Source organism: Lissotriton helveticus, chromosome 8 (genome assembly GCF_964261635.1).
Source record: "Lissotriton helveticus chromosome 8, aLisHel1.1, whole genome shotgun sequence".
In the NCBI taxonomy this organism is placed as follows: Eukaryota; Metazoa; Chordata; class Amphibia; order Caudata; family Salamandridae; genus Lissotriton; species Lissotriton helveticus.
Window position 1 is genome coordinate 221364964 of NC_136069.1, and position 24188 is coordinate 221389151.

Here is a 24188-nt window from a genome sequence, read left to right on the forward strand (position 1 = left end):
GAAAACTGCATCTCCCAAAAGGCCCTTGTGATAGCCCTTCAGCCCAGTCCGCAATCCATTATTAGTTATTTTGCAAATGTTATCCAGCAGAAAGGCTGTTATATGAAACCGCTATTTAAATATGTCTGTAAGGGACCACAAAGCAGAGTTTAGACACTTGTGCAGACTTGATATTTCCGTCTGTAATAGTGTAATAGCTCATATATTGTCAGTGATACATACACAGAAAACAAGACGTCACATAAGTGGGTTGCGCTACGAAAATAGTCCCTGAAAACAATTTTACCATCTGTTAACTAGACATGTATGTCCCTACGGATGAATTCACCACCTAGGATACACAAATATTAATTTGTAGGTGAGTAAATACAAAGCCAATATAGGGGACCACTAAAGTCAAATTTGTAGTCCGGAATCATGGTGGGCCCTAATTTTAGAGGTGTTCTTGCTTCCTAGTAAACTTGTCTAAGTGACTGTCCACGAGGGCTTGTACAATGAAATGACGATCATGGTTGTTTATGGCCAACTTTTACACCATGTACTTAACTCTTGGTGATATATCGTACGCAATGTGATAAATCAAATTGCAAATGACTTGTTTTAGCAGGGGTGGGATTATGTAATTACTAATCTGTATGTTTGGTCTTTTTACTTCGATTGCAAATTTCAAATACGGAAAAACTATATCTCTGCTTTTGCTTCTGTTAGAATTCCCTCTGTGATTTTTAAACTATTTTAGGATAATGTGCAATGCATCTGACCATCAACAACTGCAAGAATAGTAATACAAGAGGATGATTTTTAATCACACTTTTTTGGAACGAATCAATGGTGTAATGTGCACTGTATGTTGTGTATTGTTTTAATGTGTCTATTTTTAACAATTGGTGGAAATGTTTTAAGCTTTTGTGATTTGTATCCAAAAATGTAATAAAAAACTGAATTGAATAGGCCAATGTTCAAGTATGGGTCCAAACACAATTTTTTCTCACATTCAAGTGACAGAAATCTTGGACACTTGTCAATGATAAAAGTTTTACCATTTTCCATTCCCTCATGTCGAATCCAAAAAGGGTACCCATGTGTGTGGGTGGGCCTAATACAAGTGTAAAGAATAGACCATAACTGTAAACAAGTGATGACCACACTAGCACCACAATGACTTGACACAGTCAAATATTGGACGGATTTCTGCCTAGTAAATGGGCCCACCCACAAATAAATGAACCCATTTTCATTAGAAAAAATGTAAAAATGCAGGATAGTAGGACATTTGCGATTGGCTATAAATTGTGGAGTTTTAAAACAAACATGAGTAGATTTCGTTTTTTCACCAATGCTTTGACATTTACAGGGTAATCTGGTCAGGAAAAAGTAGAGGCATCCATGGAAGCCACACAACTCTGGATACCCTCGGTGTCTAGTGGATAACACTGAGCACCTCTTAGAAAGCTGCAAACACAGTGGTGAAAAAACCCAGCACTTAAAAGACTGAAATAAATACTTTAATTATTTTAGCTCACCTCCGTCTGGGTGAGTTTGGGTATTGCTCATTGAATTCCTTATCTTTGCTTCCACTTCCGGCTAATGACTTTTTCATATACATTAAAGGTGATGCAGAAAACAAGCATCTATTGAAGGTTTTGCAAAAACATACAAAATGCATATTACCATTCCACAAAGAGCTATTATGGCACCAATATAGTTAGCATTAGAGGCACTTTAGAGTCACTTGTGACAAACTCCAAGTGACATCATTGAAATTGTTCTAGAGCAGATCTTTCCTTATACGCTAAAATAGTTTTAATCATGAAGAATAGTTGTAATTATTGGAGGCAATGCACGGAATGGTTTGGCAATAACTTACCTACATACTACTCCCTAATCAGGGTCAATGTTCTTTCTCAGTCCAGGTGCATTAAGACCATAACATAGCAGTACGTCTCAAACTCGTGCAGGAATATTTCGTCATCTGGGACTAGATGAATGACCATTTCATTTGCGTTTTGCAATTTGTGATTTGAGACCACTGCCTGCTCTTAAAAAATGTTTTTGCTGCCAATCACAAATAGTAAGAGGTCCCCTTGGAATCCCTTCCTGTTTGCGAATGGCTAACCACCTAATTGAATTAGGCAGTAAACTGCGATTTTTTTGTGACGGAATTCCGGTTGCAAAACAATGTACATCCCCCGTGACTCGATGTTAGTACGGGATGCCCTTGGCACGCCCCTTACTGTTAGCGACTTACAAACCCAATTTTGCGAGTCTATAACACTGATTCACAACGACTTACCTGTCACGCCGACACCGCCAGGAGTCACGAGAGGGGCCAGGACCAAACGCCACCACCGCCAGGAGTCACAACACGCTAAGCATCGCGCCGCCGCCCCGGGGACTACATTACCCGGCAGGCTTAGCGGCGGCGCGCAAATCACACGGGACCAGAGTGCCCGAAGGCGCATTTAAACAGCGGAGATCCCCGCGACGCGGGACGCCGGGGGAAGCCCGGGCCAAGGGCGGGCCCGTTTAAGCCCGTTCAAGACCGATCAAGGACGGGACGGGCCAGACCACTAACATCTCCAGTACAGGCACAAGGTTAGTGTCAAATTAGATTATCTTTTGTGTGGTCCATATGGTTGGGAGGACTAGTAATCTTACATCATTGAGCATGGCGACTCCACCAGAGGCAGCCCTTAATGGTAGAAGGTCTACAGGAGGCTCTCTATTGGGAACACTGGACAATTTTTTGATTAGGGTATCGTCAGCCCTTGCCAAGGATATAGAACTTATGGAAAAAAGACTATCCTTGGACACCCTGTTTGATAAATGCTCATCTTTGGGGAATTTGGCAACAGCTAGATCACCGTTACCTCGGCAGGAAGATATCCAGGGAACACTCCCTCCCTCGGGGGTGGTGGAGATTAATTCTTCTCCCCACCTAGATCTTACGGACGAGCTAAGCATGTCTTCATCTATGTCTTTACTCGCCCATCCTGGTGCTCGAAGAGTCCCCTCACCTAACATCAAAACCCGCTCAGCCTGTATTTTAAAATCAGGCCCGGCACAGATAGAGGGGGGGTTGTTAGCTAAAAGAAAACGTCCCGGTCCATCGATACAAGCTGAGGGTAGGAAAGCTAAGTGTCCAAAGAAGACTGCTCAAAAGGAGGTCGTAGTAGTAACGTCATCTGGTAGCCAAACTCAAACTGTACCACCTATTATTGAAGGTCATGGAGGGTTACAGGTACCCGTAAGGAACGAGACACATCTTGATCTGGGCCAACCATTTTGGAAAAAACTGGAGGGAACTATTAAAAAGCTATGCAACCCAATATATGACCGGTTGGAGTCTATTGAAAATAGACTGGTGTGTCTGGAACTTTCATTATCAACAGTCCAGAAGCAGGTTGGACCACGGCGTAGTGTTCCAAACCTGCAACGAAAATCACCAATAGCCCAAAACCCACTGGATTCTTCCAATTTTGGGGAAACCAGCGAGGGGGCCAGAGTCCCTGAGGCAGTTAACGCGGTGACTTCTCTGGCACCACTGCCACCTACACTGCCTGATACTGGGAGCATAGTGGGGACGGAGCAAGGGCCTCATGTTACAAAGAATAGACCAACAGTTCCTTTGTCAAATCCATCTTTGGGGCCTGTAACAAGTACCGTGGGGCCTGTAACAAGATCTGTGGCTACCCTACCGACTATTGATCTCCCACCTGAATCAGCACCGTATGTGGTAATATTAGTGGGAGTACCTCCAGTAGCCCAGGGCAACCGAGAAACGTACGGGGAGTTGAAAAATAAGTGTGTCTTTTGGCTCAACAAGCATCGCCCACTACCACCGAACATTCTTACAGAAATTCTGTTTGCAAGGAGAGTGAACTGGTTGGGAAGGAGCCCCAAGTCTACTGTGTCATTATTAACTTCAAAGACTGGAGAAGTGTAAACTACATTTGTAGCTGGCCACGATCTGATCGGTCCCCTCAGATACAAACTTTCCCCCTATCATATTTCTATGGCCCCAGGGTACCCAGTGGAAGGAATGCTTCTAGATCGGTAGAGCAAACTAATACATACCCTTTGGGCAATTTAAGGCTGTTCAATAGGTTTGAGGCTTTGTCTGGGTTGGGTGAGTGTGACTGACGCTATGTGCCCCAAAATATTGCATTAAGTGATGTGTCTCCAGGTATAGGTGAGGATGGGTGTGAAAAGTGGATAGCTGAAGTGACTGTCAATGATTGCAGATGCATAGAGAAAGGTGCCTGCAGCTCCGTCATGACAGGTACTGGAAATATAGTTGAGACTTTAGGAGTGGGAGGATTGTCTAAGCAGAACGAGGAATTTCAAGCACCCGTGAGTTCTCCAGTATCAGGAAATTTAGTTTGTGATCATGCTGGGGTGATATGTCAGACATCGTTCATTTCATGGAATGTGGCGGGTGTGGGGACCAAACTAAACTCACCCGCCTGGATGGAATTTATCGATAAACTTGACATTTGTCTGCTCCAGGAGACTTGGGCGATTGATCCTGTGTTTAAAGAGGGTTATCTACATTTTTATGTCCCCGCAGTTAAAAGCCACCCAGGTCGCCCTATGGGGGGCCTAGTTATTTGGGTTAGGCAAAGTCTTAACTGCTATAGCCACTTACTCCCTGGGTCAAATTGCGATATTCTTACTGTAAGGCTTTCCTTCCCTCCGAATCTGAAAATTGACATTTTTAATGTCTATGCTAGGGGTCTCCCAGGAGGCAAAAAATCCAAGGTGGTAGTTGCCCTGGATACAATGCTTCAGGTGACCCCTGGAAATGTACTACCAATAATAGCAGGTGATTTTAATACCACTTTCGAGCCATTGGGCCCCGATGATATGCACCTGACGGATGAAGAGGATAGCAGATGGGGAGTTCCCCAGCTAGACACTAACCCTATAAGTAAGTGGACCGAGGCTGCAATCCAGCTGAAAGGCCTATGTATGGGGCATCAGTTGAGGGCAGCTAATGGCCGCACACCTTCGGATAGAATGGGCAAAGCAACGTTTGATAATGGTATTAGAGCAAGCCACATAGACTATCTACTTGTTCCACTCAAGCTGTGGTACACCCTTCTTGACATGGAGGTAGTGGACCGCATCGAGAGTGACCATAACCCCATCTCCGCGGTGTTTAATTTGGGTTTAAAGATAGTAGATGAAACGACTAGGGGTCCCATTAAGTCGAACCTGGTTTTAGCTAATGATGAGCGACGCTTAAAGTGGTGCCAGGTGGTAGAACATCAGGATATCATTACAGAAATTGAGGAGGGTTTGGAAGGTGTCCTGGCGACTATGGAGGTTGAACCTAATAATGGGTTCCCGTATAGAGCTTTTATGGAGGCCCATGATATTTATTTTACTAGTCTGAAAAGCTACTTCTGTAAGACTCGTTAAGGAAAAAGTGCAAATTCGAAGAACAGAGAGTTGGTATGATGGCTCCTGTCGTAAAGCTAGGGGGGAGCTATCTAAAGCACTAACATCAAAGTACCCAAGTGAAGTAAAGGTGGCTAGAGCCAACTATAGGCACAAACAGTGTGTTGCTAAAAAAGCATGGGAAGAGTCTAGTTGGCAGGACCTTAAAGAAGCTTGTAAAGCTAAAAACACAAAAGCTTTTTGGGACTTTTTTAAATGGGGTAGGGATGGACAACATGAGTCACCCCAAAATAATGTAGCCCAAAGCGCATGGGTTGAGTACTTTAAACCACAATACGCCGCTAATGAAGCAGGAGGTATAGAGGGAACACGGGTCCACATTTTCTACAATGAATTAGAATTCACAGTAGGAGATGTGGACAGAGCGTTAGATCAGGTGACCACGGGCCGCGCACCTGGAATGGATTGTGTCCCCGCCGATTTGTTTTTATACAATAAGGGAGGATGGCGGTTGTATATCATGCATTTGGCAAATGCCATCGCCCAGGGGATGGAAGTCCCATTTTCATGGAAATGCGCGGAAATAGTTCCGGTGTTTAAAAAAGGGGACAAGTCGTTAGCAGGTAATTACAGGCCCATCAGCCTGATCGACTCTGTCCAAAAAATCATGGGACGGCTGGTTTTGGGAAAAATCCAGACGTGGATGGATGATAATAACATCTTGAGTCACCTCCAGGCTGGGTTTAGACCCAAGACCAGCACTATAGACCAGGTCTTCCGATTTATTATTTTATTTTGGCGCACTGTGGTTTTGGACAAAGGTACTCTTTACGCCGTCTTCGTAGATTTAAGGGCGGCTTTTGACTTGGTGCCCCGCAACAAATTGTGGCAAGTGTTGGAGGAATTAGGGATGCCCCCTGAGCTGCTGTGTTTGGTTGTCCGGTTACATGAGGGTACGTTTGCGCGGGTACGGTGGGGGGGCCAGGGATATGTTACGGAACCCTTCCCCGTTAGGCGAGGGGTGAGGCAGGGCTGCGTCTTGGCGCCTACCCTGTTCTCTCTCTTTGTGAACGGGGTAGCGAGTTTTCTCTCCCTGGTCCCGACCGATGCCCCTGTGATGTGCGGTGAGGGAGTCCCGATCCTCATGTTCGCAGACGATACCTTATTAATTTCAAAAACTCCCAGTGGCTTACAGCGTGCTCTTAAGCGCTTTGAGGACTTTTGCCTAGAACGGGGTTTGGAAATAAATATAGCCAAAACCAAGTATATGGTCCTTACTGACCGTAAATCTACTGGGTGTACCAAACCCTATAGAGGGAGGATATACATGAACAATTCCCCGCTTGAACAGGTTGAAGCTTTTACCTACCTGGGGGTTACCCTTCAGAAAGATCTGGGTTGGACTAGCCAACTAGAACTAGCAGTCCTTAAGCATCGCCAGCAGGCAGGTATCCTTCTTAAAAGGTTTAAATCTTCTGAATCAAAACCCATTAGCCCACTGCTAGAAATATATGGGATGAAGGTACTTAGTTCGGCTCTTTATGGAGCTGAACTATGGGGTTTTGAAAAACTGGGGAGCCTGACACAAGCAGAAAATGAATTCCTAAGAAAAGCAACAATCGTCCCGATAAGTACCCCGTTGCTACCTTTAATGTGGGATCTAGGGAAAAAATCTGTCCAAGATCTTGCTTTCCTGCGCCCGCTTTTGTATTGGCGCAGGATATGGACCACAGAAGAGCTTCAGCACTATGTAGAGGGCCTACATGAAATAATAGCTAAAGATTCCTCCCAAAAAATTTGTTGGCTAAAGGCCATAAAGTCTCTGCTAATTAGTCTGGGGATGAGGGAACTTTGGGATGACTCGTCTAATGTGGTTTTTCCCTCTAAAAAAGATTTAAAGACAAAATATTGGGAGATGGTTACATCAAATGCAAGAAATGAAATGAAATGAAATGAAAAAAGAACTTCTAGAGCGCACTGCGGCCAAGCGGCTTCCTGGCGCTGGCTGCTTCCTGGCGCTGGCGGCTTCCTGGCGCTGAACGAAGGGCCTCTCCCTGCACCTTACAGGTCGCTTCCTTGATTTCAACGGATACCCTAAGCTGGAATTGTATTGGGATGCCATCGAAAAGCAGTTGGACCGTAAACTTTATTTTCAAACTAGAGTAGGCTCCCTTCCAACAAGGTCATTCACAGCTAATTGTGTAGGCAAAAATCATCCTGATAAATGCCCGAGGTGTAGAGAAGAACAAGAGACGATAAGTCATCTCCTTTTTTTCTGTCCTCTCTATGTGGCCCCTAGAAAGATGTGGATTAAACCAATATGTAAATTAATAGGTATCCGCAGACATGAGGAGGCGCTACGAATCTTGTGTACAGACCCCAATCCCCCAATTGCCATAGCAGTGGCAACATTTTTAAAATGGGCATGGATAATCTGGGCAAGAGCTCTATCAAATAAGATTGAGAATACCATCTAAACTGTTTATTTACATTGTAAACGCTGGGATGTATCTGGGACATGAGCCTTGCTATATAGCATCTGACCCACACAACTGATGAGTTTTATAAATTTTAAGGATGTGTTTTTAGCTATATGATATTCGGCAATTGTCCCTTGGTGTTTAATCCTTTTTTAAATGTATTTATTGTATAATCTTTTTAATGATTTTTTTAATTATTGGAAAATGTGATTTTATGTCTCACTTTTATGACTTAATTGTCGAATAAAGTTTATTTGATTGATTGATTCACAAAATAGGTTTGATACATGCTACAAACCCTTTTTTGCGGTTGCAAACAGCCCGAATCTCCATTTGCGACCGCTAAAAACAGTCTTCATCTGGCCCCTGGTCGCCCCCCCCCCCCCCCCCCCAAAAAAAGCTGTTATCGCATTATTTAAAAAAATGTTGTCATATGTTGCCTGATTTCTGCAGCGAGGAAGTAGCAAAACAAACACTTCTGTATAGAGCATTTTATTAAAGAAAAATCTGTGTCATACTCACTCGGACAATGTATTGATAAATGATAACGAGGCTGACCGCCATTGAAAGATTGGCAAGGAAGGAGAACATCGACAGGTTCTTAAGGTTACGGATAAAGACCAAAACAATCAGAAACGGTAGAAATCCCAACATATATATCCGCAAATCAAAGCTCAGTTTTTCCGGTAAACTGCCGGGGTTGGTACCGTTCACAAATACTGTACGGTTCTCGAAGAGTTCTTCAATAACCTGCAGGAAAGAAAGAACAGTGGTTTAGCCGAAGGTCAAAGACAAAATATGAGTCCCACATTCATTCGTGCTTAGAAGCACACTATTTAACGTACAACCACACAGCACCTCTTCACAGCTTGCAAGATTCACTGCTGCAGTCAGCACAATGGCAGACCTGGTAGAAGCAGGGGGTTGACATTTGTAAAGGAAATACCTGATGCAAATGCATCATAATTGGAGGACAATTATGCAGAAGGGCTGTCATTTTTTCTATGGTGCTTTAGAAAATGGACGATAATGAAAGATGCAAACATGACAAATAATGGAAATTATAGAACCAGAAGACCGACCTAAAAGCAATGTCGGGTTCAACACTGATGCATACAGCACGGTACAGGTGTTTTTTTTAAATTATGAATCTCAACAAGTTTTTATTGTCTTTTTTTCCAAGCGACATTACATACAACATAAAACATAAAACATAAAGTCATCGTTGTCTTCTTGCTACAGGGTGTCAGCCAAGACTCGCTAGTTTAGTGGCGCCACATTTCAGATTATACGTGCTAGGCTGTCCCCCTATCCACTTGCCCCCGTGAAAGTAGGGGAAGGGGTGAGAATTTGGGGCGAGGGAAAAAGAGAAGAAGAGAAAGGAAGAAGAAGAATACAAGAAGTTTTAACAGATTTTGGAATCGAAGTGCCTTTCACATGACCCTAGACGTTTCGTCTCCTCTTTGCTTGATCTGAATGGGGCCTTCTGTTGAGTAGAAAATAACAGCCGTCCTTTTTCACGTCTCCTGCTCCACCATAATTACAAATACCAGGATTGCTAGAATGGTTCTTGTTTTGGATGGCGTCTGCTTGGGTTTTGAGGCCATTGTGACATCATTCACTGGATGACCTGTGGGCAACTTCATGAAAAATGGCACCAATAAAGTCACTTAGCTAGCTACAAAGCAATCAAGTGCTGATAATTTCTTATCGTCCTGTCAATTGAGACCCTGTCGCTGCTATCCAAAGCAAGCACGGGCTCACTGGCAGAAAATTGGAACAAGGATATATCCCCAGTTCCAAACAAAATGCCCTCATTACAATTGTAGGTCTAAATTGCAATACCTGTCCAAACATGAGTTTGCACAGTGAATGGAACTACCGAGTGTGCAAGAATTATCACACACTCACAGTTTTTGGCAGGCTAAAAACCTTGTGGAATGAATTTGGGTGGGGAGGGCGGGGTAGAAAGTGGGCCAGGAAAACACATGCAGAATTCGGTGCGTTAAATATGGATTCTGTATGTCATGGCTCATTTTCAAGTTGAAAACTCAAATAGAGGGGGGAATGTGTCACACCTGGTAAATACCAAACCGGCAGAAAATGGCACGTACCATCAATGGTAAATACCCCGTCCTATTCTGTAAGAAGAGCCGGCCCATGTAGAAAACTCTAAAAATCAAACATACCTCAAAAAATACAAAAATTGAATGCCGATCTCAAATCACCAAAACTAATCATGCCATTGATCAAAGTCTGACTTTTACAATAACAGACCCAGAACAGGCTGATACAGATGACTTCATGAATCAAGAGGAATAGGACCATGAGCCAAAAGTACAGGTGAAAAGAACACTATGCCAGACTCAACAACATGATCTGGTAATTTCTACCTCATGGCTATTGATAGCCTTCACCGCTGCAGTTGCCTTTCCTCCTCCGATCCTGATTCAGATGTCCACAGAACAGAAGAAAGGGGAAGAGGTGCCCCTTGTAACCCCTCATTAGGCTCACAGCGTGTTGTTCTGAGCTTGGCAGTATGAACCACTTCGCCCTTGCCCCTCGTCCATCTCCTCCTTGGGTTCTGGTTCTGTTGCCGTCACAGTTGTCCCACCCGCTCTTGAAAGTAATGAATTTGAGAAGTTAGGATTACAGCCCCTGGTTCTTTTTTGTGTGTGGTAGAGGCCATGTAATGGTCACAGCGCCTGACACATCACTGGCTCCCGTGTTCTTTCATAAATGATGTCTGTCTGTTGGGATAGAGTCTCCTTCTTGCTGAATCTTCTGATGGACGTTTACACAATGGGCTGGTCGTGGCATTGCCATTAGTAATTTAGGAAAGTATTGCAGACCACTGGGTTGTACAACTCATTACATTTAATTCCTTTTATTTCAGCCATGCCAGCCAAAGGAGCTGCATTTGGAAAAGCCATTCTAGTCTGCTTCAATGAAGGGGAACATAAAGATATCTAAGAAACCCAACCTATTTTAAGGTAAATTCTGCGATTCGTAGGTGTTAACACCTTCATTTAGCCAGAACGTGGGTCGTGCTAAAGTGGTTGAATAAAGCAAAATGTGTGCTAGTGTGGCAACAAACCAACTAGGTAATTAAATCTACGTAGCCTTGGTCATAATAATTTTGAGGGAAATGTCATCTTCTAACAAATATCTAATCTTAGAAATCGCCCAGATGTCACACTGGATCTGGATGTGTTTAGCAGTACTCCACCAGAATGAGGTGGAGTTTGATCAGCTACAATCATAGCGTAACCAAACGTGAGTGGCGTAGAAATGTTAAAGAGGATATGCTACTTCCGATCTGGAACCTTTCCTGGAGAAGGTGGCAACCTGGATGCAACACTCCTGTCTCAGGCTTAACGGAGACAAATCCGAAATAATATATCCAGGTAATCTGCCAGATGCGGATCTCAAACTGCAATTGCCAATCTGTCTGGGGCCCGCATCAACCCCAAAGGCCAAGATCAAAAGCCTGGGTGTCTAGCTAGATAAATCACTAACCTCAGTGCCTGTGGGGGAAGCATGTGTGAGGCTAAATAATGATTTTTAAACTAGCAATTGCTGGAGAACTGCTCTGTTGAGCTGCCCTTTTGACCTCAAATCAAATCGGAGCCATGTTTGTATTGTAAAGCTAAGCATTGATGCCATGCGGCTGCCTAAAAGATTTCAGGAACACAAATGTCTTGAAAGAGTTCAGACTAAATTGCCTTCCAGGTCACAGAATAAGCCTTTGCACCTCAGGCAGCTCATTTCTCACAGCTCATAGCACAATTTGGCAAACACATAAATCCACATGAACAGTCATTTTTTTCCCAGCTTCTCCTTTCTTAATACATGGACAGCTGACAAAGAGTGGCTCATGTATTCTGTACTCTGAATCTCTTCATCAAATAACTGAGAACTCCTTTCAGGGGCACCATAAAAAGTCTCTCCTCAATTCCAGTAGTAAACAAAGAGGGCAAGAAAGGCTGAAACAACCTCTGGGAGACATAATTCGCAAATCACCTTTTGGAAGCAAATCAGGCTACACCAATGACGACTTTGTTTCCCCGAAAAAGAGTATAAGGCAGCTTCAGAAAGGTATGCATGCACCTCTCCAATCATTCTGGCGGATGTAATCACCAGTAGAGGACCATCAAAACGTACAATGAAGATGGCTGGACAGACTCAAATGGTACCCACGCGAGGAATGTCAACACCAAATTCAGAATCCAGACTAGAGACATATAAGACTTCGAAAGAAAGGAATTGTTAAGATCCGTTGTAGGCTGAAATATAAAACCCTTACGATGCCTGATTTTAAAAGGGTCATCAAGTGCAGAAGTAAACAGTTCTCTTTGCTCTGCTCCACATCTGACATACATTAACAACAGGCGTTCAAGAAGGTTTGTTTGAAGTCACCTGGGTTTTTGATACATATTGTGATATTTTTCCCAAATATGCATCAGGCCATAAGGGCAATTCGTAGTGTGTATTGCAGTCATGGAAAACCTGCTATTTCTGACCTTTTCATCAAGTGGTGAAAGACCGGACACAGAAAGCGGGACATACTTTGGAAAACACACGGGGCCCCCAGTAAAAAGGATACAACCCTAACAAGGAAAATAACTTTTTGGGGAAACAATTTTGCACCGGGCACAGTGCACAATAATAAACTGTGAAGCAATTAAACCTTAGACCAAAGATTAAATTATACAGACAATACTACTGTTATATAAAAAAATATATTTTCTCTTTTTATTTCACTTCTTTTTTTCTTCCATTACATTTTTTTTAAATTTAGAAATAACATACATACATATAATCAATGATTCTTTTAATAAAATACACATTCTAGTTCCTTATACATGTATATATTTAAACCACAAGATATTACAATGTATGATATAACCTGAAGGGTATAGATGTCTTCAGCTGGTAAAAACAGAACAGTCAAGATTGATCTAACAAAATTTAACTGAATTCTATTGAACTAGACACAACATGTATGTCGATATCAGATACACTGGCCACAGCTGTTAACTGCCAGACACCACATATGCGCTGATTTTCAGAAAACACTGGTTACAGTTCTTTACTACCAACGCGTTTCGGCAAAGCCTTCTTCAGGGTTTTCATACTAGTGGTTTACAGATCTATTGTGATCACTTCCTTCATTTCTTTATATTCAAAGACTGGATCAAGAGGTTCGATGTACGAGGACTCGATACATTTATAGTTTAAGCCAATCTATTGCAATCACTTCCTTTGATTACTTATATTACAACACTGGGTCAGGAGAATTAAATCGAAGATATGATGAGTATATGATGTTGCTCGGGGGTTATCACGATTTCCAGTTGCTGAGTCGAACAATTACATCTGGATACTTAGTCCATATTTAATATAGCTCAACAACCAAAGCCAATTAATATTGCGGGGTGATATCCTGATGTTCAATGTCTTTGAGCCTTTCATTTACGTAGCGGTACAGCCTGATATAGCCTTCCCTGTTTTGTGTAAACTCCCGATCCGCTCGAAAATGTTCTGACATACCTATGCCAATATTAATTGGCTTTAGTTGTCGAGCTATATACATTTGGTATTCCTAGAGATAGGCTTTGGGCTCCCCATTACTCTGCTCCATTCCGCATCTGTCAACTCTCTAGTTAACAGCGCGCCCAAGTCTGATCTAAGGGCTTCGTAGTCATCCCTGGTTGTGCTCTATAAAGCCATTTCACAAGATGGCGTGCTGCCCCTAGGGTCACCAGTGCCTGGAGAACACCGCGAGTCTCCGGCTCTTGTCTGCGAACAGGCCATAAGTCCCCAAACGTACTCACCATTGCAGGATAATTCAACAACTGTGCGGGGCAGATAATACTAGGGTAAGAAATCGTCCAGTGGGATGAGTTCTCCTTGTTGAAAACAGTCACGCACTGTGATGATACCAGCCGTCGTCCACTCAGAATATTGACCTCTTGTTAATGGGGAGAGGGTATCACCATGTGGGAGTTTTACCAAGGGTAGATCCAGTGCGTAGAGAGGATTTCTGGGCATGCGCCAGAGGTACCTCCGCCAGCCTTTTAGGGCCATCTGCAACAGGACTCCCGGCACGGGCATAACCACTTTTGGATGGAAGAGCTTCACAAGTAACAGTCCCTGGTTTTCCACTAAACTATAAGGCAGAATGTCTCAAGACCTCTACAATCCAACCACTGGAGCTGAGCTGAAGGAATAGGACCATATCCTGGTTTGGGGCATAGATACTTCCCAGTGTGACCTCCCTGCCCTGCAACAGCTCTTCACGAAAACATAACAGCCCTCCGGGTCAATGATAAAATTGGGCAGCCCCAAAAGGGGTTCCTGCCCGAATCCACAACAGTGCTCCCAGGGAAAAAGCAGAGTAGGAGGTTGCATATGGCTGGCCATGCTATCTACATCACAAACGGATACTTTGCACTGTAGTAAGATGGGTCTCCTGCAGCATCACTATGTGGGCTCCGCTAAGGCACAAGCATTGGCGAATATTATGTTGCTTGGCTGTGGAGCCCATCCCCCATACATTCCAGGACAATAACTTTACTTCACAATGTAGTTTATTTTGAGCCTGACCCTCTTTAACATCTTTATGACCCCTTTGGTGGCTCTGGCGGAGTCTTGCGGGGCCCGGATCGTGTCCTATGCAGACGACACTCAGCTCCTCTTCTCCTGTGAGAGGGGAGGAGATTTTAATGGGGAGAGCATCCGGGATTGCCTTGGGGCTGTTTTCAGATGGTTTCATTTGAGTGGCCTCAAGTGCAATCCCGAGAAGTCTGAGGTGCTCTTCTTTGGGTGTGCGTCTGACCCTGACTGGCATGGCTGGTGGCCTATGGACATGTCTCCCCCTTCCGTTCCATCTGCAGTTGCCAAGAATCTGGGTGTCAAGATGGACAAGGGTTTGTCGATGAGAGCCCAGATTCTGGGAGTGACGGGCACCTGCTTCGGTCTCCTGAAGGTGCTAAGAAAGTTTCTACCCCTGTTGTCGGAAGAACATTGGAAACTGACTGTGCAGGCTCTGATCGGGTCCAGGTTAGACTATGCCAACGTCCTATACCTGGGCCTGCCGGAGTATCTGCTACAGCGCCTTCAGGTGACGCAGAACGCGGCGGCGAGAGCCATCTACGGCCTAAATAGGCAAGCTAGGGTGTCGGGCCTCTTGCAGGCCCTGCACTGGCTGCCTATTCGCAAGCGCATTATCTTTAAGACGCTGACTCTGACCTATAAGGCCCTACACTCTGGAGGTGCAAAGTACCTCCAAAGGAGAGTGTCCTTTTATCATCCGGCCCGGGCGCTTAGATCAGAGTCACAGTTTTTGGCTGTTGTGCCGCGCGTTCAAAAAGCCCGCATTGGGGGTCACTCCTTTGGTTTGCGTGCCCCCCAGTTGTGGAATGCTCTGCCGCTGACACTTCGTGGCGCCACTAGCTTGCTGGCTTTCAGGAAAAGTCTTAAGACCTGGCTGTTTACTTTATAGGTTTTTTTTGTCTTTTTTTGTTTATTACATTCCCTGTTGTTTTATTGTCGTGTTGTGTTACTTTCGGTAGGTCTCGCTGTGAAAGCACCAGGATACTCTTTTTGAGTCGCTGTGCGCTATACAAATAAAATGTAACATAACATAACATAACAGTTTTCTCGAATCTGACATTTAAACCGAACCGTGCCCCGCACCACCTCCCATACCTCCCATATACGCCCTCAATGCCCCTTATCAGGAGACCTATGCACTGGACGAGCAAATAAAGCCCCTAACTACAAACTCCCTCTCCCAAAGGGAAGTTTAGTTTTGCAACAGCTAACCACCCAAACTTGTAACAAGAAAACATTGTGAAAAGAAGGCCTCCTCTAATCTCCTAGGAGGGACGATAAGTTCGGGGTGGGCAAAGTAGGGCTTGTGCGCCACACAAGCCCAGTTCCCAGTGCTATGGCAAGGTGGTGCCCCTCGGAGATCCCAGGCCAACTATATGTTCAGGGTCTGTGGTTGTCCGTGATGTTGCCCCCACAGACTATTGTGAACTCTACAGTATCAAAGGCGTAGGCAGACGGCCCAGCAGAGAGATTGAGTAGAGTTCAGCAACCTTTGCCGCACATCGGGGTAGCCTAGGCAACCTAACAGTTCACTAAATCAACTCATTCACTGATCTTGAGGTTACAACAGGTAGGATCATGTAACTCATGACTGAGCACCCGGAGTCAGAGACCACTGATTTATGATTCGAAGATATGTCCATGCCTACATTAGAATTCTGCGGGACATTATTTCTGCCACGGCTTGTAACATTGCCTTTCGTTTTTGTTCAGTCTGGGAAGATGAAGGTTTCTTCAAGGAGGCCTTCCTAATCGATCATTTGAACCACTTCCTAGTTGTCCGCCTGTAGTCCCGGACCCAGCTCGGGATTGTGGGAGCAGAGATTCCGCTTTGTAGGTTTCAAACCAGGTCCACACAGCATCAGGAGTGTTGCAGAAGTGGGTGCTGCCATCAATAATGAGTCGAAGCATATCAGGGAAACATTAACGAATACGGATACCTTCTTTTTGGAGGGCCTTTATGGCTTCCAGGAATGTTGCACGCTGTGCCTGGACCTTTGCGGTAAAATAAGGGCACACCAACACTTTACTATTTTCTATCGCTAAAGGACCGTTGGTGCAGGCTTTTTGGCATATAATGTCTCGTCCCTAAAATGAAGGAGCCACGACACCACCAGACGCGGGGCCACCTTAGCGCCAAAGGGAGTGCGGGCACCCGATGCAAATTCTCTAGGACGAAGAACTGTGTGAGCTGCCCCAGGGTAACTGTGACTCAGAGCCAGTCCTCCAGGAAAGACACCATGTCTGTTCCCTCAGCTCCCTCAGGGATTCCCACCACCCTGATGTTATTGTGATGGTTACGGCCCTCTGCATCTTCAGTCTGCCGATCAAGAGTAGATACCCTAGCTGCGACTTCATCAATTTTACAGGATGTTGCCAGTTGGTCTGGTTTAACTTCGCCCATTGAAGGAGATCCTACCAACCAACATTTACTCTAAAAACATCCGTGAGCTCCTCTCTCTCAGTGAGGGGGTTGTAGCCCTTGGTTGCACTAGGCTTTGCAACCAAGAGGAGATCCCAGATGATGAAGCATGTCACCTCCGTAAAGTTATGGGATTCCGTCCTTCTTAAGGGATTCCCTTTAAATACATTTAAAGGTCTCTACTTGTGGGATATGCTCTCAGACTCTTAAAAGGTCTGGTAGACCCGTGGATATTCTGTTTGGTTAAAGCTGGAAGGATCCAAGCCAGGCAGTCCAGTGTCTCTCTACTCCAGGTGCCAATAGCTGTATCGGCCCTCCCCAAATCATCCCAGTCTCCGCTGCCCAGCTGTACTCCTCCGTCCCTTCAGGTCTCAGGGTCAGGCAAGCGAACTTCACCGCCAATGAAATGCACCTGAGCGGTAGTCCCTCAGATGTGCAGGTCAGCTCTCAGGGTTTCCCCTGCACCAGTTCAGTAGGAGTGACAACCTATGCCCATGTGAAAGGCCTCTGCGGGACATGGATGAATCAGGGCCATCGCCGGGGGGGCCTTCCCAAGCACTCTCTTTCAGCCCAGTAATGGCGTCACTCTGACGTCCTTAATTTAATCAGGCCTTGCTTTCAGCAGGCCTCAGTCACACCACTTCAGACCCCGGGCCTGCCCAACTGGGCCATGTCTCCCAATCATTCTTCCGTGCCTGGAGCCCAAGCCACCAGTCAGTTCTACCTGGGCCCCTTCTCAGGTCGCAGTCACCCAGGTCCTCCCATCGTACATGTAAGGAGGGCATCACCATGTGTAAAGGCCAGCTGCAGGTCCCTGCTCCTCTGCTAGGCCAAACACGGTTACAGGATGCCTCGTGCATCTCGGGCCCGAGGTCTGCTTCCCAGTCTACATTACAGCAGCTCTCCAGGCCTCGGCTCGGGCTCTCACGCATCCTCCAGCCAACAAGGAATCCGGGCCTCCAGCACCCAATCCAGGCACACATCCCTCCGGCACCACAACCCGTCCCCACACCACGCTGTTGAAACATTCTCACTTCAGGATCACCAAGGGTCCGCTGTCCGTCGAGCTGCTGCAGTGTCTCCGGTCCCACAGACTTGCTGCGCATACTTCTCCGGCTTGCGGACCCGTATCTGCGACTTGACCCCTGTGGTGGCTGTCGCAGGCCCCCGTCCTCCGTAGTAGTCTCCACAATCCCCACCGTTACTCTGGTGTCTCGGCATGTGGGGAATCACACACAGGTGGCAGCAGGAGATGGTGCGAAATCCCCGTCTTACAACGTCTTCAGATGATCTGCAGCCTGCATCAGTCCTTAATTACTGTCTAGCCCCACCGTCACTCCAGGTAAGCTCCAGTAGTAATGGGAGGCAGCCACGCATCATCCGGGGGTTCCCGCCTGCACTTACCCTGAATTTGTCATGCCAGCACCCTCCCCATTCACAACACTGGTGGCAGAGCTCAATATCAGTAGCTGGGCCATCCAGGACCGGTTGCAGCTATGCCAGCAGGTCGATGTTGCAGGCTGAATACTGGCCGGTGCTGAGACGGCAGCTCGCACGCCCGCCATCTTCAGCGTCATAGCCACCGAAAAGCGGGTCATACACTATGTTTAATTTTTGTTTTAAAACTACATTTCTACACATCATGTGCTGCAATGAGGTCATCATGCTATCTGTCCTATTTGGAGTATCTCTTTGACAAAAAGGAGAGTAACTAGAAATGTTATTGGTACGATCTCATTCTGAGTCACTTTCAACAGCAACCTATATATAAACAACCTGAACAATGGAGACTTTGGGAAGAAACAAAGATTGCCTGAAGCAGGGCCAGCACTAAGCATGGGCAGCATGGGAAGCATGGTCATCTGCCCAGGGCCCCGCGCCTGCTCGCAGCCATGGGGCCTCGCACCTTTAAAGACTCCAGAGTTTCGAGGCCCAGGGGGCCCCCTAAGTGTTTACATTTTTTCATTTTTTTAATCAATCTCCCCTGCTGGCCCGTCTCTGTGGGCCTAATGGCTGCTTCTGCATGTTGATGACAGCAATTAGATAGTTAATTAAAGTGCCCATGCGTGTGAAGGGTGCCCTGCCCCTGTATCAGTGAAAAGCAGAATATCCTGCAGGGCGCAGAGCAAAAGATAGAATGGCAGCGCATCACAATGGAAACTGCTCACCCAGGACAAGTGGAAAGGGAGCAGAGAGGTGGATAAAAGGGGTAAGGCAAACGGAATAAAGTGTGGGGAGCAGATGGGTGTGAGTACGGCAGTGAGATAAGAGGTGCACGCAGAGGAGCAGAATCAGCATGTAAAAGTGGATGGAGCAGGGTTTAAAGTGTGCTGGATCACTCAAGTGTTAGGCCCAGTAGTAAATTAATATGGACATTGAAAAGGGGCCCTATATTAATGTCTTTAACTTTGCCTGCAAAAACATCGATCCAGTGTCTGCACAATGAATGAAAGTTCTAAAAAGCAGGTGATGAGACGGGCCCACTCTTAATTTTTACCCTCAGATGAAACAGAATTTTTTTTAACTCTGCAGCAGTGCCACCCTTCGTTGCTTTTAATGTAACTTCAACGAGGCTCGTTATAGTCCTTTCACAGTTTCATCATGTAAGAAATGAAGCATTTTCAATTTTATATACAAGGAAGCTGCAGATGCTGCTTATTTATCTTCAGCAACTAATAACCACTGACAAAGCCAACAGTCCTGGCTTGTTGTAGGTGTAATGTTACTTGTTGTATTATATATCTGGAGGCAATCAATGAAGCAGCAAAAATACCAGTTGGGTGGCATGCTAGGCTATGCACAGATTTATATAGCTCACATGTTTTTAAGCCACACCCTGAATTACATCAGCCATGCCCCTTTTAAAGACCCCTGCTCCCAGTTTTTTCATCCCACTTAAAGCCCTGCTGTCAGTTCAGAATGTAGACCGTTTTTTTGGATAGTTGTTGACCTGCTTTATCAGATGAGCCGGTTGTTACTGTTGATTTTTATGATATTAAAGCAAACATTGTCCGCAGCAAACTCAAATCAGAGCAGTATTTCATACCTTACAAAAAACCTATACCGCATGTGTTTACAAGTTAAAAACTGCCCTAGTTTGCAAACATGAAACACTTCTCTAACTAACTAACTCACTAATGGGGGCCCCTTTCATTTTGGTACAGGGCCTATTTTCTGTCCCAGTGTCCCAGTCTGATGCTGCATGTTAGGGAGGACCACCGGAATTATACGATTGTGCCGTGGTGGTGATTTCTGCATAATTATGATTTTGCCGCATAATCCATAATATGCTGCATAATCAAGAGATTTTAACAACAAAATTGCGTTCTATCTCATACGGTTCAGAAGTTACTAAAAATGCGGCGACACATCTTGCCGCATGTGAGAATGCCCTTTGAAAAGCTGGAAAAGTCAACTTTCTGTTCCCACTGCTAAATTTGGGTGTTAAATTGGTACTGATGGGGTGCAACCAATGCCCAAACAGTGTTACCAAGTTTACAAATGGCACAAAATGAAGTAACACCATTTCAAAATGTGCCACACTATGCCGCATAATTAGCCTTTTCTCGCCACTTAATTTACTCACCCTGTCACATAATTTAGCCCTCTCCTGCCGCATAATTCCAGTGGTCCTGATGTTAGGGTAATCCATGGCAGTGATTTTGTTCCTGTTTATATTTCCCATGCTTAACTTAATCTTGCATTCCCCAAGAGTGCTAGCTATTTCCAGCATGTGTGTTTCTGTATTTCATTTAACAGCATATTACTCTTGGAGTATGCAACCTTTGTATTGAGTCGCCCCAGGGTGTTTATAAGAGGCTACAGCTGAGCACTTTGGAGTTGAGGCTGCAGGCAGTACACATTTTCTACTGCACCTGTCTGTGGGTCAAAAAGGTGTTCAGAGAACATGATCGTTCAACATATGGCCTCTCTGCAGAGCACAAAGAGCAATGATCCTGCATCCCAGTTGTGATTCTATGCAAGTGTGTGTGAAGGAGCTACCTATTCGTCAAATCAACAAGATGAAAGTAAAATAATTTATTGTTGTTACTCATTTAGCTTAAACAGCTAACAACCATTGACTAAGCCAATCCTCCTGGCTGTTTTTAGGTGTATGTCAGTTGTTGTGCTATATTTCTGGATTAAATCACAGAAAGCACAGCGAGAAACCTAAGTACCAGTCAAATGGTACACTATGAGAATCACAGAAATTTAAATTATGTGTTTAAGCTATGCCCATAATTACATAGTCCACACCTCTTTTAGAGACCCACCCATTTTTTTCAGCCCACTTAATGGCCGGGACTCATGGAAAGGGAGACTGGGAGAAGAGGAGAGATAGCTGTAATGTGCAGAATCAATGCAAACAAGGTGGTAGAGAGATGAGGTGAAGGGCATTGCACACAAAAGGCAACAATGTAAGAGGAACAGAATCCATGCAAAAAAGGTAAGAGGCAGGGAGACTGGCGAACTTTGAAATGCAGAGGTCCCTAATAAAACAGACAATTTTGTGTTGTGAGAGGCAACCTTTACCCTTCTCAGTACACCATTATAACTCCTTGTGTACCCTACCTGAATTATCGCCTGTTTTCCTAGAGGACAAAACAGGAGCAAGAGCCATTTGCATGTGGGTCCTAATGTAAACATTACTGCTAAATCGGGTGAAAATGTGTTTGCCACTATTTCTGCCATACCTGGGTCAAATTACCCTAACCAAAGAGGGTGCTAGAAGTTATCTCCATCGGGGGCGTGGCTTGACAGGCGGTGATGGCGGTCGCAGCTTTGTAGAGCTCCCGCCGGCCCGGACTTAATTCGTTCACTTATCCTGGCCCCCGAGCCCGATACTGCTACCCGGTGACTGGCACTGAGTCGGTGGAGTCCCCTGCCTGCTCCGGTGGTGGCGGCCTCCGCTGCGCCGCTCCTGGCTCCACTCTACTGCTGCGGCTGCCCGCGGATCACAGCGGCGCCTCTCATCCCTGCGCCTTGGGTGGACACCTCTCTCTCCTGCAATCGGGGGGAGGCGACGGCGGAGAGCGGCCTGGTGACCGGTTGGAGACCGGGGCCCCCAAATTTCGTGACGCCCGGCGGCGGCTGTGGGCCTGCGGGTGGCGGTGGCGTCCGCTGCGCCGCTCCTGGCTCAGCTCTACTGCTACAATTGCCCACAGATCACGGCGGCGCCACCCTTTCCTGCGCCTTGGGCGGATACTTGTGGCGACAAACGTGGGGACGGCCTGTCCCGCCTGGGTGAAGCCGGGACCTCGAGTTTCGCGGCCTCGGGCCTGAGCCGGCCTCCTGGGACTCCTACATTGACGCTCTATCCAGGGGCCTGGGGCCTCCAACACTAGTGGCAGTACCTAGGGGGTCCTGAGCCTGGTTGGGAGGAGTGCCGGCCCTGCCCGGTGTGTGGTCCCGGCGAGCCCGCGTTAGGCCATGACCAGAACCGGAGGTGGCGGCCCGCCTAAACATGGCCCTATTGATAAATTCACGGGGCCTAGTGGTGGCTCCGGAGCGGCTGGTGGCAGCGGTGGCCCTGGGCCGGACAATGCGGCGATCCTGGCGGCCATCACCCAATCCCGGGACACGCTTGATGCTAAAATCGGAGCGGTAGGAGCGGATGTCGCGCTGTTGCGCCAGGACCTCCGGAATGCGGTGGGTCGGATCACCGAGGCCGAATCCCGGATCACGGTGACCGAAACGGACATTGGCGCCCTAAAGAAGCGGTTGGCGGAGGTGGAGGGAGTCCAGAAGACGTTGGCGGCCCGCGTGGAGGATGCCGAAGGGCGCGCACGGAGGAACAACCTCCGCTTTATTGGCTTTCCAGAGCGGTGCGAGAAGGACGACATGGAGAGGTTCTTGACCCGGTGGCTGGAGAGCTGGCTCCCCGAAGGGGTGTTGTCCACGTGCTTTGTTATCGAGAGGGCGCACAGGGCCCTAACCCAGCGGCCACCGGAGGGTGAGCGTCCCAGGCCAGTCATAGCCCGGCTGTTGAACTATCACGACCGCGATGTCATCCTGCGGGAGGCGAGGACCAAAGGCTCGCTCACCTTTGAAAATCGTACCATCATGATCTTTCCTGACTACACGAAGATGGTGCAGCAGCAGAGACAATCCTTTGTGGCCGCCAAAGCCAAGTTGAGGGGCTTGAAGCTCCAATACTCTCTCCTATACCCAGCCCGTCTACGAGTGGTGCACCAGTCCAGGACACATTTCTTTGATTCGCCCGAGGAGGTTTTCCGTTGGACCGACGAGGCGGTGCAGCTCCGGCCGCATGCCCAGCCGGGTCTGAATCCGGGCGGGTCCCAGAGGTCATCGCCGGAGCGGACAAACCGCCAGAACCGGAAGGGTCGACACCGGAGGTCCCGATCTCGGAAGCGGTCGGCCTCCGCCAGTGCAACGCAGACAGGTGGTGCGAGGGACTCGGAACACTCTGATGCCGGCAGTTGAACTTTGATGGGACTGGGCCTTGTTGCTGAGTGCTGAGTTGCCCTTCATCGGCTGGTGAGACTGTTCTATTTTGACTTCCCTATACCAGTCTGTTCCCGTTTGCGGACTCCTATCACTTTTAGCGGGAGCGCAGTGGGGCTCGGGAGGCACCTTTTGTGGGCCTCTGACCCTCACGGTTGTGAGTGTTGTGGGGGGGGTGGTGTGTGTGTGTTGATTGGGGTGTTGGGATCCATTGGTATGGCGGGCCCTGGGTTCTCTGTTCTGGACCCGGGTCTCTCCATGCCGCGACAGATACTTCAATGTTCTCTGAGGTATTGGGGTGGGGGGAGCGGGGCGAGGGGGGATGTTCTTTTGTTGCTGATGGTTGGGGGGGTTTGGGTCTGGGGGGGGTTGCTGAGTGTTGGGGTTGGAAGGGTGGGACCACACGTGCCTATGACTGTTGATTTTGTTGCTTTGTGGGGTGCGCCGGGGTGGTGTGGAGGGCCGGGGGCTGGTCACTGTGTTGATTATGGCTGATTGTACGACTATGTCTCCTCAAAAGACCCTGCGTGTTGTGACATGGAATGTGAGAGGAATTCTAGATAAAATCAAGCGAGGGGCTGTGCTACGATGGGGGAAGAGGGAGATGGTGGACGTGCTGCTGCTTCAGGAGACCCACATGCTGGGTTCCAAGGCCCTTAGCCTCCAGAGGTTCGGTTTTCAACAAGTGTACCATGCGGGTTTCACGAGGGGCTCGCGGGGGGTGGCTATCTTGGTGCACCGCAGGGTGGCTTACGTGCATGAAAAGCAATGGATTGACCCTCAGGGCCGATATGTTTTCA

The 24188-nt window shown here is 46.8% G+C and overlaps 1 protein-coding gene across 1 annotated transcript in view; it reads right to left on the reverse strand.

Moving 5' to 3' along the window:
• SLC36A4 (solute carrier family 36 member 4) overlaps positions 1 to 24188 on the reverse strand; it is a 911610-nt gene that overhangs the window by 563613 nt on the left and 323809 nt on the right. Inside the window, exon 8 of the mRNA XM_078656956.1 lies at positions 8406 to 8633. Coding sequence (XP_078513082.1) covers positions 8406 to 8633 — 228 coding nt within the window. The remainder of the gene's footprint in view (positions 1 to 8405; positions 8634 to 24188) is intronic.